This window comes from Hippocampus comes, unplaced genomic scaffold (genome assembly GCF_001891065.2).
Source record: "Hippocampus comes isolate QL1 unplaced genomic scaffold, H_comes_QL1_v1.1 scaffold174, whole genome shotgun sequence".
Taxonomy (NCBI): Eukaryota; Metazoa; Chordata; class Actinopteri; order Syngnathiformes; family Syngnathidae; genus Hippocampus; species Hippocampus comes.
Window position 1 is genome coordinate 8596063 of NW_017805983.1, and position 13201 is coordinate 8609263.

The 13201-nt window shown below is 42.9% G+C and overlaps 1 protein-coding gene across 2 annotated transcripts in view; it reads right to left on the reverse strand.

The window, feature by feature from the left end:
• flna (filamin A, alpha (actin binding protein 280)) overlaps nucleotides 1-13201 on the reverse strand; it is a 46117-nt gene that overhangs the window by 8559 nt on the left and 24357 nt on the right. Inside the window, exons 6-32 of one of the 2 annotated variants that reach the window (XM_019891374.1) lie at nucleotides 12749-12867; nucleotides 12599-12676; nucleotides 11697-11859; nucleotides 11411-11611; nucleotides 9151-9288; nucleotides 8951-9077; nucleotides 8295-8431; nucleotides 8029-8225; nucleotides 7759-7872; nucleotides 7338-7481; nucleotides 7120-7243; nucleotides 6691-6851; nucleotides 6495-6585; nucleotides 6246-6415; nucleotides 5087-5204; nucleotides 4770-4882; nucleotides 4535-4684; nucleotides 4128-4446; nucleotides 3327-3500; nucleotides 3072-3234; nucleotides 2821-2981; nucleotides 2187-2354; nucleotides 1924-2047; nucleotides 1703-1859; nucleotides 1439-1628; nucleotides 748-771; nucleotides 78-325 (exon numbers count right to left, since the gene is read on the reverse strand). In XM_019891374.1, coding sequence (XP_019746933.1) covers nucleotides 78-325; nucleotides 748-771; nucleotides 1439-1628; nucleotides 1703-1859; nucleotides 1924-2047; nucleotides 2187-2354; nucleotides 2821-2981; nucleotides 3072-3234; nucleotides 3327-3500; nucleotides 4128-4446; nucleotides 4535-4684; nucleotides 4770-4882; nucleotides 5087-5204; nucleotides 6246-6415; nucleotides 6495-6585; nucleotides 6691-6851; nucleotides 7120-7243; nucleotides 7338-7481; nucleotides 7759-7872; nucleotides 8029-8225; nucleotides 8295-8431; nucleotides 8951-9077; nucleotides 9151-9288; nucleotides 11411-11611; nucleotides 11697-11859; nucleotides 12599-12676; nucleotides 12749-12867 — 4073 coding nt within the window. Of the gene's footprint in view, nucleotides 1-77; nucleotides 326-747; nucleotides 772-1438; nucleotides 1629-1702; nucleotides 1860-1923; nucleotides 2048-2186; nucleotides 2355-2820; nucleotides 2982-3071; nucleotides 3235-3326; nucleotides 3501-4127; nucleotides 4447-4534; nucleotides 4685-4769; nucleotides 4883-5086; nucleotides 5205-6245; nucleotides 6416-6494; nucleotides 6586-6690; nucleotides 6852-7119; nucleotides 7244-7337; nucleotides 7482-7758; nucleotides 7873-8028; nucleotides 8226-8294; nucleotides 8432-8950; nucleotides 9078-9150; nucleotides 9289-11410; nucleotides 11612-11696; nucleotides 11860-12598; nucleotides 12677-12748; nucleotides 12891-13201 lie in introns of those variants that run through there. The other variant, XM_019891373.1, reaches the window with a different exon arrangement.

Consider the following 13201-nt stretch of genomic DNA (forward strand, 5'->3'; position numbering starts at 1 on the left):
TTTTAATCATCAAATTGTGGGCCTAAAAGCTTACAAACGACTTAGGGGGCTGATGTACCTCCAAACAATACACTCACCGTGACTTGGAATGGACTGTTGGGAATGTGCTCTCCTCCAAAACGGACACAGATGACATACTCGCCAGGCTGTGGTGCCGTGTAAAAGATGTCGAATGTGCCGTCCTCGTTTTCCACTACGTCTACGTCCAGCTCGGCACCCTCGGGTGTGCACACGGTGCAGGTCACCTTGCCTTTCCCGGCTGCCTTAGCATCCACAGTGATGACAGTCTGTTCCCCAATCTGAATGGTTGGGCCAACACCGGCACCTGTGGGTTTGAAGAATAGTCAGATAGATGACATACTATTGCACACTTACAGTAGTTATTTGGCATGCACATTTTATCACCAAGAAAATAGGTCAAAGATGAAATCTAGTCATGTTAAATCCAGAAACTATTTGCCCAACATTTGTAATGTTGTTACAATATTTCTATATAAGACTGGAAGCTTGATTAGCCGAGGTGTCATTCAGCATGCCAACCTTAATTTATTCTGAGTTAGTATTAGTGTTTCCATATAAGCATGTGAGCAAAATGCACACATGAAATGCTGATATATGCACAGTAAAATATAGGGTGGAAATGTAGATGTTGTAAAAAGAGAGAATTAGAGCCCAGGTTTTAAGTGTTGTTTCCATGCTAAAAGACATTGAGTTCCTCTACAGTACAAAATTGCTCTATTGGCTTACCTAAACCGTGACCTCCGATTGAGACTGATAGTGGGAACGGTGACAAGCAGGATGTGCAAAAGACAAAAGTGACACACACAAGATAGTCAGGGGTGGGGTGATTGGAGGCAAATGTGTGCTCTTAAAATTCAAATAAGGAAAAAAAAACAAAAAGTGGTAAGTGCTGTGGGAGGCAAGGAGGTGTGTGTGTGTGTGTGTGTGTGTGTGTGTGTAGCAGGGAATGGGCCAAGGAGCAGTGTAACAGCAACAGAAATGCAACATAAATGCATGAAGAGTTGTCATAAAAGAAGCAGCAGCAGAATTGGGTTTTACGTAAAACCTGCTGAGAATTAGATATTTATGGGCTCAAGTTGAGTACAGGTCAAACTTTCCCATAATTCAAGCCAACGGCTGTGGCTCTATTCCCACCAATGTCACAAATGATGAAAATACAGCATAGCAGGGATCAGCGATCCAAGTCAGCTTTATTACAGCCGGAACTCTTTTTCTATGTGATCTCATGCCGTTTAGTCCCAGGTATGACGCAAAAGATGGTTGGCCAAGTTTACTTGTTTTACTTCACACCTGACCTTTAAATCATAGTCCATTAAATTTTTTAAACTGTCTGAAAGGATTTAATCCAAGGAAATGTACTTTTATGCCCAAACCCACAAGTGCAAGAGCAAACCTACGGCGGATGTTCATTGCATACCTGTGACGGTACATTTGCTGGCATCTCCTGTGGGCAGGGCCCGGATGCGATATGGTGAATATGGGATCTCGTCTCCTCCGTACTTAATCAAGATTGTATATCTGCCAGTCATGTCCGGAACATAGGAAACCAGGTATGTTCCGTCGTGGTTATCACGGATGTTCGCCTTCTTTGGCTTTCCTTCTGGGTCCTGCACATACAGTTACTCAACAGCGATTCCCGTTTTGTTCAACTAAAGTAAGTCTTGCATGCTAACACACTCACAGTGATTTGCACTGCCAACAGTCCTTCCCCTGCATCTTTGGCATCAATGGTAAACTCCACAGGGAGAGAAGCAGGCACCCCTGTGGTGTTCAGACCGGGCCCACTAGCTCTCACTTTACTGGCATCATGAGTTGGAAGCACCTTGACCTTATAGGGGCTGAAAAAGGTGATTTAGTTTAGTGCCATAGAAGACTACTATGATTACAATCTAACGGTGGTACCTGCGTGGGATTTCCTCATCAGCGTATAAAATGTTAATGGAATACGGTCCCTCTCTTGTGGGAACATAGTTGACTGTGTGAGTTTGGTCACCATTATCCACAATTTCGGCAGGCTCCACCACACCTAGGATGCGCAAACAAACCATTTTCAATCCCAGCCAGGGGGTTAAGTGTCAAGTCATTTTTGAAAAATATCACATTAAATGTTGTTAAACATAAGCTTTTATTTTAATTGCAATCCATGAAAACTAAGCTACACACACCTTTGGGTCCCTGCACGCGAACCTGCAGTGGGGCCACTCCCGCTTTGGTAGCATCCACCGTAAAGGCCTGCGGAATATTGGCCCTGACATTGCCGCCAAGGCCTGGACCTTGGCATTTCACCTTTGAACCGTCGACTGTGTCAATGACTGGCACTGAGAAAGGACTGCCTACAAATACATTACATCAGAAGGTTTAGACAAGTCAAAAATGTAGCATACACACATTCCTCCCCATTGTCTAAAATGCAGTACTCACAAAAAGCTTGGCATGTTAAGCTTTTTGAATAAACATGACTATCTTGTGTCCAACTGTTGAATGCGCAGCTTGTTCTCCAACAGGGAGGTGAACGGCAAAAACCATAAAGGTCGTTGACCGAACAATACATTTCTAAGGATGTCAACTTTTAGGGATGGGTGATAATGAACTTTTTTTTTTTTAAGAAAAAGCCAAAGTGCTTTTTAGGATTATCCTGAAAATTTACACCCGAAAGCGATATTCCCTTAACTTTTATTGAATCATGTATGTTTAAAAACTGATGAATTGATGGCAACTGAAACAGCATTCTACAAAAACACCCCCTACGACAGAAGTATTGAGTCGTAGTTCCCCCCACCCCCCCGATAAGTTTAGTACCATTGATGGGCTGTCCTCCATAGGTTACGTTGAGGTTGTATGTGCCCGGCTCATAGGGGATATACTCAACACTGCAACTACCATCCTTGTTATCAGTGCAGGACATTTTGGCCTCTGAAGGACCTTCCATCGCCAAACCAAGCCCGCCAGTGCCTGCTCCTCTGTAAAAAAGATAAATATAAAACAGGAATGCTCTCACTTCACTGTGCAGTGAAACTGTTGATTAGTCTTTCAATTAAGGTCCCATTTACCGTGTCTCTACTGTAAACTTGTTTGGCTTGTTCGTCGTGCCGCTTTTCAGGCCAGGACCATGCACACGTACTCTGGCCGGATCACACCCTTCAGTAACGGCAACACGGAACGGGCTTTTTGGCACTGGTGTGCCATCATAGCAGACCTCCACATTGTGTGGGCCTAAAGCATACACAGGGAACATCTTTAATCCTGTGTACCTGAAATGACAACACATCGACTCTAAACTGGGAAGATTATATGTTTCTACTAACCCTCCTCGTAGGGCGTGTACTCCACATTATAAATCCCATCTCCAAGGTCGGTGATCAGGCTATCAGTATGGCTGCCCGATGGGTTGCTAATTACAGTTTTGATGTGGTCACCTCCAGAAAGGGTAAGAGCTCGAGCATCCACTGTGAAATCAGTGGTGGCTTCCCGGAAAATTCCTAGAAAAAGAAAGAAAAAAATTAATTTGTGTAATATTTTATACATTTCAACAAGCCCAAATGTAATGTCTTAATGCCCTGTTGATAGCCCACTGCATCATTAAGATAACCTGTGTTATAAAGGTTGGATGAAGCCACTGAAGTCAATACATGTCATTCATCTGTGACCAATTTGTGACCGCCACCTCATCAAGATGTAAATCTGCTGCTTGACGTACATCAATTGCGATGTCAGTAATTAGAGCTATAAGAGTTCTGAAGAAATCATGATGCATGCCTATTTCCTCATGAAGTCATTCACTCCAACCTCAAACAAATGACAGCATGTCAATCTACAAGATGGTCATTAGTGGTTACTACAGACAAATCAAAAAGGGCCTTGGGGGAAAAAGTGTTTGGTCAGATCATTACATCATTGGAGAGGAAATTGATTTTTTTCCTTGCTTCTTATTTGTACCGTGGAAAGAAGAAAATCTGTGGCTGATGGGACAAACCAACTACTAAAACGGTTTTCAAGCAGTCACTACAGAATAGTATAAGTGGTAGTGAAACCCGTGGTAGCAAAGTTTACTTTGTAGGTTAAAAACATATCTACATGTCCCCCCAGTGCAATACCCCATGTTTCACCTTTGCCTTCCACTCCTGGTCCAAAAACACGGACTCCACTGGCATCAATAGCTGGCTCCACAGTGAGCCGAGCTGGGAAGTTGGGGACATCCTGGCCACCGTAGCGGATGGTCAGAGTGTATGAGCCAGGATAGAGGGGAATGTAGGTGATTGTGTACGTGCCATCCCCGTTATCCTGGATATGAACTTCAGCCTCTGTCCCGCCATCAGAAATGATCTCTATGGTCAGTTCAGCTGGGCCGGCATTGGTGCAGTCCACAATGAACTCCCCCGTTTCCCCAACCTTGGCACGCTCCAAGCCTGGGCCTGAACAGCGCACCTGATGGGAGATGATTACATGCATAAACAATTAAGGTCCATGTATCTATAATTTATTAAACCTGTGCACATTTATCTGTCAGAATTACTTTGGAGGGGTCTGTGGCCGGATAAGCGATGGGTGTGAAAGGGGAGCCAGGGATCTGGACTCCATCATAAGTCAGTTCAACTTGGTATGGCCCTGCTTCCCTTGGGATGAACTTGACCTGACTGGTTTCTGGACTGAGCCCAGGCTCAACCTGAGAAGATCGTTTGATGTGTCAACATTTGCATTTGTACGCAACACTGTTTAAAGATCAGCATGTCCTCAATAATGTACCTTACCTTGCTAGCAACAGGCTTTCCGGAGGGCGCCGTCACTTTGGCGGCCACTTTGCCTTGACCTCCAGCACCCTTTGATTTCACAACCACCTCCTGGTCTTTGCCAACAGACATCTCTACAAGAAACAAATAAGCACAGTGATGCAGAGTTGGAAAAACATTTAAGATGGGGAAAAGTGGGCAAGGTGATCAGGATGCAGCATGTATATACACAGATTTATCTCTGCTTGAACACCAGTTTGGAATGACAAAGAGGCACAGCATGGTGAAGCAACATTTAACTGTTACTATGGTTTAAAACAGGACTGATAAGCACATACTGTCCCCCAGTCCCGTGACGTTGATCTTGCTGAGGTCCAGTGAGGGAGCCACGGCAACATTAAATGGGCTCTTGGGTATATGATCTCCACCATAGGTCACAGCAAGCCCCAATGGACCCTGATGTCAGGAAGGAATTGAGATTCAAGGTGTAACGGTCCACGTCAATGCCAATGAAAACGTTTTGCAAATTAACTCCATTGTATTGGTGAGATAGCGAGGGTGGAGGAAGTTACTTCGGGTCAACAGTGATTGTGGAAAGGTGGTGGATAAACTGATCCTATCAGGTTGGAATGCGTGGCAGAGCTGAATATTAGATTCTTTTTAGGAGTGATCAAGCTGGATAGAATTAGATATTGGCTCAGAGGGACAGCCAAGGTGACATGCTTGAGAGACCAGACTTCCATGGTTCAGGAGAGTAAGCATATTGGTAGAAGGAGGAAGAGGATGGCGCTGCCAGGAAGAAGGTTAATTGATATAGTGAGGAAAGACATGAGGGCAAGTTAGTGTTGCAAAAGAGGACGAAGAAGTTAGGCTTAGATGGAAAACGATGACGTGCTGTGACAAACTCCTAATGGGGCAAGCTGAAAGAAAACTAAGTTCTAACATTATAGAGCAGGTATTAATACGATCACTTGCACTTATCTAGTATAAAAACTTAATAGCTATTATACATGTTTAATATGTATACGAATATGTTTTGCCAAGAGTATTGTTTGGAAAATGCATCTCTTGCATGCGGCACATCCACACACTAATTGTGTAATTCAGCAGCTTGGTGATTAAGTGCTGCCTTAAGGTGTGAAAATCCAATTCAAACTTTGACTTTTGGGCTCAACAAGAAGCCAACCTGCAGTTTTGCACCTAGATGTCAGTGTATTAAACCTGTGCAGGAGAACAGCCCTCTCAAAAACTGAATGACTTCAACCGGTGTGTTCTAAGTCCATGTCAAGTGTCCTGTTATTCTTTAATTTTTGTTTTTCTGTATTTTCAACCAATGCAGACAAGGACTTCAGCCACTTGATAAGCTTTAAACTGTGAGGGGGGAAAAATACATATTTCCCTTCCAAGTAGTAACTGGACTATGCTGTTACGGTCAACTTGTGAATCAATCTTCTGTTTAATTAACATTCTGATCAGTTCACCATACTAGGGTCTTACCTGCTGCACAGGGGTGTATTTCACAGTCTGTGTGTTGTCATGGTTGTTAATGATTTCAAAGTCCTTGACTGCTTCTCCTTTGATGGGGCCGACAAAGCTGCAATCCAGGTTGGCTTTTCCCGCTCCTTTTGTGGTCACGGTGAAATGAGTGGGCTTGTTTAATTCAACACCTACAAAATTTAACAAATGTGTCATGCATAGTAATGTATAAATAGGTGAGCAAAAATTTGAATACAATGGTACCCTTACCACTGCGGCTTAGTCCTGGGCCATCAGCCTTCACTTTACTGGCATCATGGGTAGGATCCACCTTTATTCTGATAGGTGTCATTGGAATGGCCTGAAAAGTTCAAACAGGAAGATGGACTTGAAACTTCTCACAGATAGACGGTGTCAATGCAACTTCCCTGATTGAATGAAAACTTCCCGTAGAAATAAAACTCACTTGGTCAGCAAACAGAACCATGATGGTGTAGCTGCCAGCCCCAGGTGGTGTGTATTTGACAGTGAATGTATCGTTGTCATTCCTAATAATATCAAAGTCGATGTCAGCTTCGGCATGCCCCACAATGCCAGGAGCGCACTTAATTCCGATGCTGATGTCACCTTTAGACAGAAAAGTAAAATCATGGCACACTGTAAAAACAAGTTGGCATCGGTTTGCACAACTAATAATTAAATGGTCTTAAATGAGGCGCTTTCTTACAGAAATTGCGGTAATAACAGTTTTAGTGAAATTCACCAGTGAAAACATAACCCCATAAACCAGATGTATGAATTACAAAAACAATATATGTAGGGTTTCAACTTTTGCAGTGTTACAAATTGTTTTGATATTAGTCTTGTGGAAGTAAACATATTATACCATCTTTACCTTGGCCAGCCTCAGTGCAGTCAACTGTAAAATATGTTGGCTCAAAGGCCTTGAGACCGGTCTTGGCCACTCCGGGTCCTGACACCTTCACCTTGTTTGGATGGCATCCCGCCCCAACATTCATCTGTGATCAAACGCAAAAAGAGACCACTCTGTGACAAAATGTCATTTGAAGAAAATTGGTGGTAAACTTTGATGACCCATCAGAGAATACATACCCTAAAAGGGCTGTCAGGGATGTTGACTCCTCCCCAGGAGACCATGACCGTGTGTTTTAAAGGTCTGCGGGGTGTATAAGTACATGTGTACGTGCCGTTGCCGTTGTCTTTAACATGCACATCCAGAGGACTGCCTTCCCCATCCTGTGAGTTAAGAACAACCCAAGTGTAATAGGCTACGCTTCAGTGAAATAAAACATTTAGAGCAACACCATATCTCTGCCTATCTTAAAACCTAGTGCACTATTTTGCACGTAAGGGGGGAGGGAGGTTGGAGGTAAATTTGACCAGTGACAAGCTTGTCAGTGGTTCAACTTGTCCTTTATGTGGAAGTAATCCACATTCAAGTGGTTAACAATAGTCCCCAGAGTTTTCACGCAGCGTTTAAGAAAATAGACATTTTTGTGTACGACAACGTTACCTGAGCAACAATCTTCAGAGGAGCTTTTCCACCTTGCTTGGCATCTACTGTAAACTCCGTGGGCTTGCCAACAGCCAAACCACTGCTTTGAAGACCTGGACCATATGCCTTAACCTGGGGGGAAGGAGGGAGTCACCCACAACACATTCACTTGTGAGGAAGAACATAACTATAAAGGGAATTAGAGTTCTCTGTAAAAGCTTACGCCACCATTTAATGTGTTGCTTTATAACCACCATGATAGTTTGTGTCTTCAAAGCGAAGGCTTACCTTGTCGGGGTAGAAGTCTTTGCCAGGTGGGTTGACAATCTCAGCCATGAAGGGGGAGTGCTGAATGTCCTCACTGTTGCAGAGCACATGTACTGCATACTCGCCGGGCTCAGTAGGCCAGTAGCGCACATCACAAGAACCGTCGCCCTTGTCATCACATTCAATCTTGGCCTGAGATGGACCTTCCACTGAGAAACCTGAAGAAAGCAACGCAAGCTTAGAAAAGCAACAGTAAACATTTAATGCATTTCTTACACAGCCCATACCCAAAGTGCCAACGTTGTCTCCGACAGCCTCCACTACGAAGTCAGCAGATTTGCCAATCACGCCGCCCTCGAGGCCTGGACCCCAGGCCCTCACCTTCTGCTGGCCTGCCTCAGGACCAACTTTGACTTCAATGGGACTAAAGAGAGCCAATAGTCTTACATCTCAAAAAAACGGCATCGTGAAAATGTTCAATATTATTTGTTAGTCATTTCCAGACGTGTAAACTTCATTTGGAGAGATTTCTTACAAAGAGTGAAACATTTCTAGCTTTTATTTCTTGTAGATGATTTTATTTTACAGATAACGAGAATTACAAGTTAGTGTCTCCAAAAATTATTTAATATATTGCAATCAGAAATTTCATGAAGAAAAGCCAGGCTTCTGAAAAATACATCCATGCCTCAAAACATTTTTTTGCTTGGTCGTATGAATATTCCATTTTTCTGAGATATTTTTTAAGTGTGTATTGTCTGTAGGACAGAATCACCAAAAGTATTAGCAATACATATATAGAAATGTGCAATGAATCGATATAAAGTTTCACTTTCTGAAATGTCTGACAAAAATAATGAACATCAATATTTAAATTATTTTTACATGTACCTGAACATCTCCACAATACAATAACAGCGGTAGCATGTGTTTTAGTGTATACCTGCGAGGGATGTGCTGTCCTCCCCAGGTGATGGTGATGCTGTATGTGCCAGGTGCGGTGGGGTAATATTCAAATCCATACACACCATCTCCCAAATCTTTCCTTTTGCAAGGTTCTTCAAGGCCCTCTGTCAACAAGACTCCACATCAGTAAAAAAAAGCCAACACTATAAACTGATAAATGGATTTTCAAAAACTCACTGGGCCCCTTTATGGTGACTTTAAGCTCTCCAGTGCCAGCTCCTTTCGTGTAAACTTTGAAGTCTGCGGTCTCCTTTACCCTTAAGCCCTTAGGCTGCAGACCACGACCCTTCGCTTTGCATAGGCTGGGGTTGCATGCTGTTGAAAGACATACACACAGGTAGGCAGACACACACATTAAAGAGATTGCTCTCTGTGTACGAACAATCCAGGACAACAAATCAGGTCAAGAAGGCACGCGCGGTGTATGTGAAATGCGTGGCATCACTGTATATCAGATAAAGTATCAACTCAATAGTACATCTATAGATTTAAATTTGACCTCCACAGCTCGGCTATGCTTTGACAAGGAAAAACACATTCACTAAAACAGCAAGTGCCAATGTTGCATTGGACCTCAGTAAACTAGTTGGACCTTAGTAAACTAGTTTTTGTTGGCAAGAACCACGTACCTACCAATCTGGCTTTCAAGCTACTATGGCCATCTTGTTTCATATATCCTTTGGAATTTGTTGATCTAACGAAGGAGTAAATCATGGCTGGTGGAACACTGAAAAGCATCAAGCATCGATTGGACTAACTGATCTGAGCTTGCTCTCTTGTCGTGCTCTAGATACCTTGGTTATCCAAGATGGTTCTTGCTTTGTTGGGAAGAGAGAGAAAATTGCTGAACATTTGAAGCTCTGGTGACAATGGTGCATTGCAAAAGTGCTTCAAGTTCATCCTTTATTGCCCTAAAATTCTGTGGTTTTGAGGGGGGGTAAAGGGATGCAATAAAGCAAAATCAAAAACAGTTGAGCCTCAATAGTATTTCTATCACATTACATTCTACTGGAAAGTATTTGCTACTTTTGAACGGTGCCTTCTCTCCCTCTGCCGTCCACATCCCTCCTCTGCTATCCTAAATGAGTTAACATGTCGAGGAAGTGGACCTTTGCCAACACACAGGAAACGGCATCATTGATATCGCCTGTTAATGGGCAATAGTGCCCGTCACAGTAGATGGCTTTCAAGAGATAAGGGAAAACGCCACAGGAAGAGAGGCTGGCTATATGATCATGGAAAATATGATGGCCTTCGAGTGGGAAAATACAATAAACTGTCTAAAATGCCTCTTTCTAAATTTGTTCAGAGTGGAAAAAAAAGTACTATGACGCATGACACTACATTGTTTTTGCACAGTTAAAAAAGTGAAATGGTATAAAAATACCAGTTATTTACACCTTTACTTTCTGCATGAACTAAACATGGTAGCTATCCTTACAACTCCATTATCATTCGGAACAATTCCTAACTTGTATTTACAAGCTATTGTCACTTTTGAGTGTAATTCATCAAAGACTGAGGACATTTTTGACCCAGATATCTATTTGTCAAATATGCATTGTCAGTTGAAAAAACTGATTGAAAGGGATTCGAGGCTGGAGGGCACACAACGGTGACTAATGTCGTTATGTAATCTGCTGACAGACTGTTACTGAGCTGGAACAAATAGGATTCAAACTGTTTAATGGAGAAAAAGCTACTGACAAGACAAAAAGTCTGTTGCAAAGCAGCATGAGGGGAGAAGAGAATTTCCTCACAGAGGTGTGGAATTCTTCCCCATGAGGTTACAAACAGAAAGAGCTTATAGGCAGATGGCATACACGCGAGTCCACAGATGGAATCATGAAAAGACATGCATTTTTACAAATCTGTCAAATCCATGGGCGTACAGCTCAAACATTCATGCATGAAACCATGCATGTTATCATTAAAAACGATTGCATACCGCTATCATAGTGAGGACTTTCCATGGTGCAATCCATTTGTAGCCCTTCATGATATTCAAGTTGCTTCAACAACTTTCACATAAAAAACTTCCAACTATTGTGTGAAGTCATCTTTCGCAAAGGAATGTTCTCACGAAAAGGTCCTTACTAAGATGGGTTCAAACTATGCCACTTGCAAAAATAGCTATACAACACAAAAGCACAAACACAGACACATTTGGGTACCCAAGCGAGATCCCAGGAAACGGGAAATAACAGCAGAAGGAAGAGGCAGCTCCTGAGAGTAGACAGATGCCACCAGGCCTCTATCAGAGGAGGCCAGGGAGGATCCGACACAGAGGCAGGAAGAGACAGCAAAGCGTTAAAAACAATAAGAAAACTGTGACGACAAACATACTCACTAAAAGATGCTTCAGTAACAATGACAATAGGATAGCAGTAAAAACGGGCGCTACCAAGGCTGTCAAGATTCTCTTTGGGGATCTTACCTTCCCCAATGTCCACTGTGAAGGGACTCTTGCTGATCTGACCACCAGCAAAGGTGACATAGATCGTGTGTAGGCCCTCCTGTGTGGGTTTGTAGGTGCAGCGGTAGCTGCTGTTGCCCTTGTCCTCTATATTGCAAGTAACAGTGTTCTTCTTCCCTGCAGGGTCCATGATCACAACCTCCACCTCACCAACGCCAGCACCTGAGCAACAGGAGTGCTATGAGGAAGACAAACGAGGGAAACCAAAAGGCACCCTTTCACCTGATACTTGGCCCATGTTAATTACCTGCTGTGTAGGTGTCAAAGTAGGTACTCTTGTTAGCAATGTTGCCTGTGGGCTCCAAGCCAGGTCCCTGGGCCGTGGCCTTGCTGGAATCTCCCTGAGCCATGCCAATCTCTACCTCAAAGGGACTCTTGGAGATGTGTTGGCCTGCAAACAACACCGTCACCTAGAAAATGTCACAGACAACAGAAGAAAACTGCTTACTGGTCTAGATCGGAATAGCAGCACACTCTGAGTCTTATATCTTTCCCAAGAGAGCGGGTAGCTGTGATAGCAGACATTGAGCAGACATTTCATAATTTGGTCATCAGAGAAGACCATCAAGACTTCTTTCAATTCTTCTGGTTCACAAATTCCAATACTTACATCATATGAAAAAAACGCATGTGTTCAAACAAAAAGTTCTACGTTGGACACCAGGAAATAAAAGCTCAAATGCTAATGTCTTGTCTCGCGTTCATCTTTTGCTGTCCAACCCAAATGTTTTCAGTCTACAGCCCTCTCAGTTTCAGTAATTACCATACCAGAGAAGAATCGACAACTATTTTGATGTAGTAGAAAACAATGTTATAAGTAACCTGAATCTGCAGAGATACTTAATGCAGAACAATCTGTGCGCGGGCAGCATAACATGTTTAAAAGGAGACTGATGTTTGTTTTTGCCACATCCAAACATTATCAAAATTACCTTTATTTAAAAAAATAAAAATAAAAAAGAAAAAAAGCTGTCATTTGGATTCTGTTCCAGTGTCATTTAAGCACACATTTTACTAGACTCTTCTATCTTATCCAACAGCAATATTTGTAACATTTTATTCGAGACGTTTGAACATGATGCCACCTCCTTGACTGTTTTCCAATTAAAAATAAATTACCTATTGCACATAAACCAATATACAGCTTACCTTGTGAATGCCTGTGACTTTGGGGATATAGAAGACAGAGTAGGTGCGATTCTTATCATTGTTGGCTGTCACTTTGGCCTGCAAGCAGAAGTAAATGGTATTTTAGAATGCAATGATTCCATGTGAGTAATTATACCAGGCGTCAATAACCTCCTCTCTGTGTCCTGCGGGGTCCTCAACATAAACGAGTACTTCTCCCATTCCTGCACTGATGGTCTCCACCGTGAATAGAGCCTTCTTCATTACAACATTGCCAAGCGGCTCAATGCCTGCAGGAGTACAGGTGGTCTTTAGCTTTCTTCATGTAATCAATTGTGTTTGGGAATATTGACGTTTTTGTGTGTGTGTGTGTGTGTGTGTGTGTGCCTCTCTGTGTCCTGCGGGGTCCTCAACATAAACGAGTACTTCTCCCATTCCTGCACTGATGGTCTCCACCGTGAATAGAGCCTTCTTCATTACAACATTGCCAAGCGGCTCAATGCCTGCAGGAGTACAGGTGGTCTTTAGCTTTCTTCATGTAATCAATTGTGTTTGGGAATATTGACGTTTGTGTGTGTGTGTGTGTGTGTGTGTGTGTGTGGGGGGGGGGGGGGGGGGGGGTGG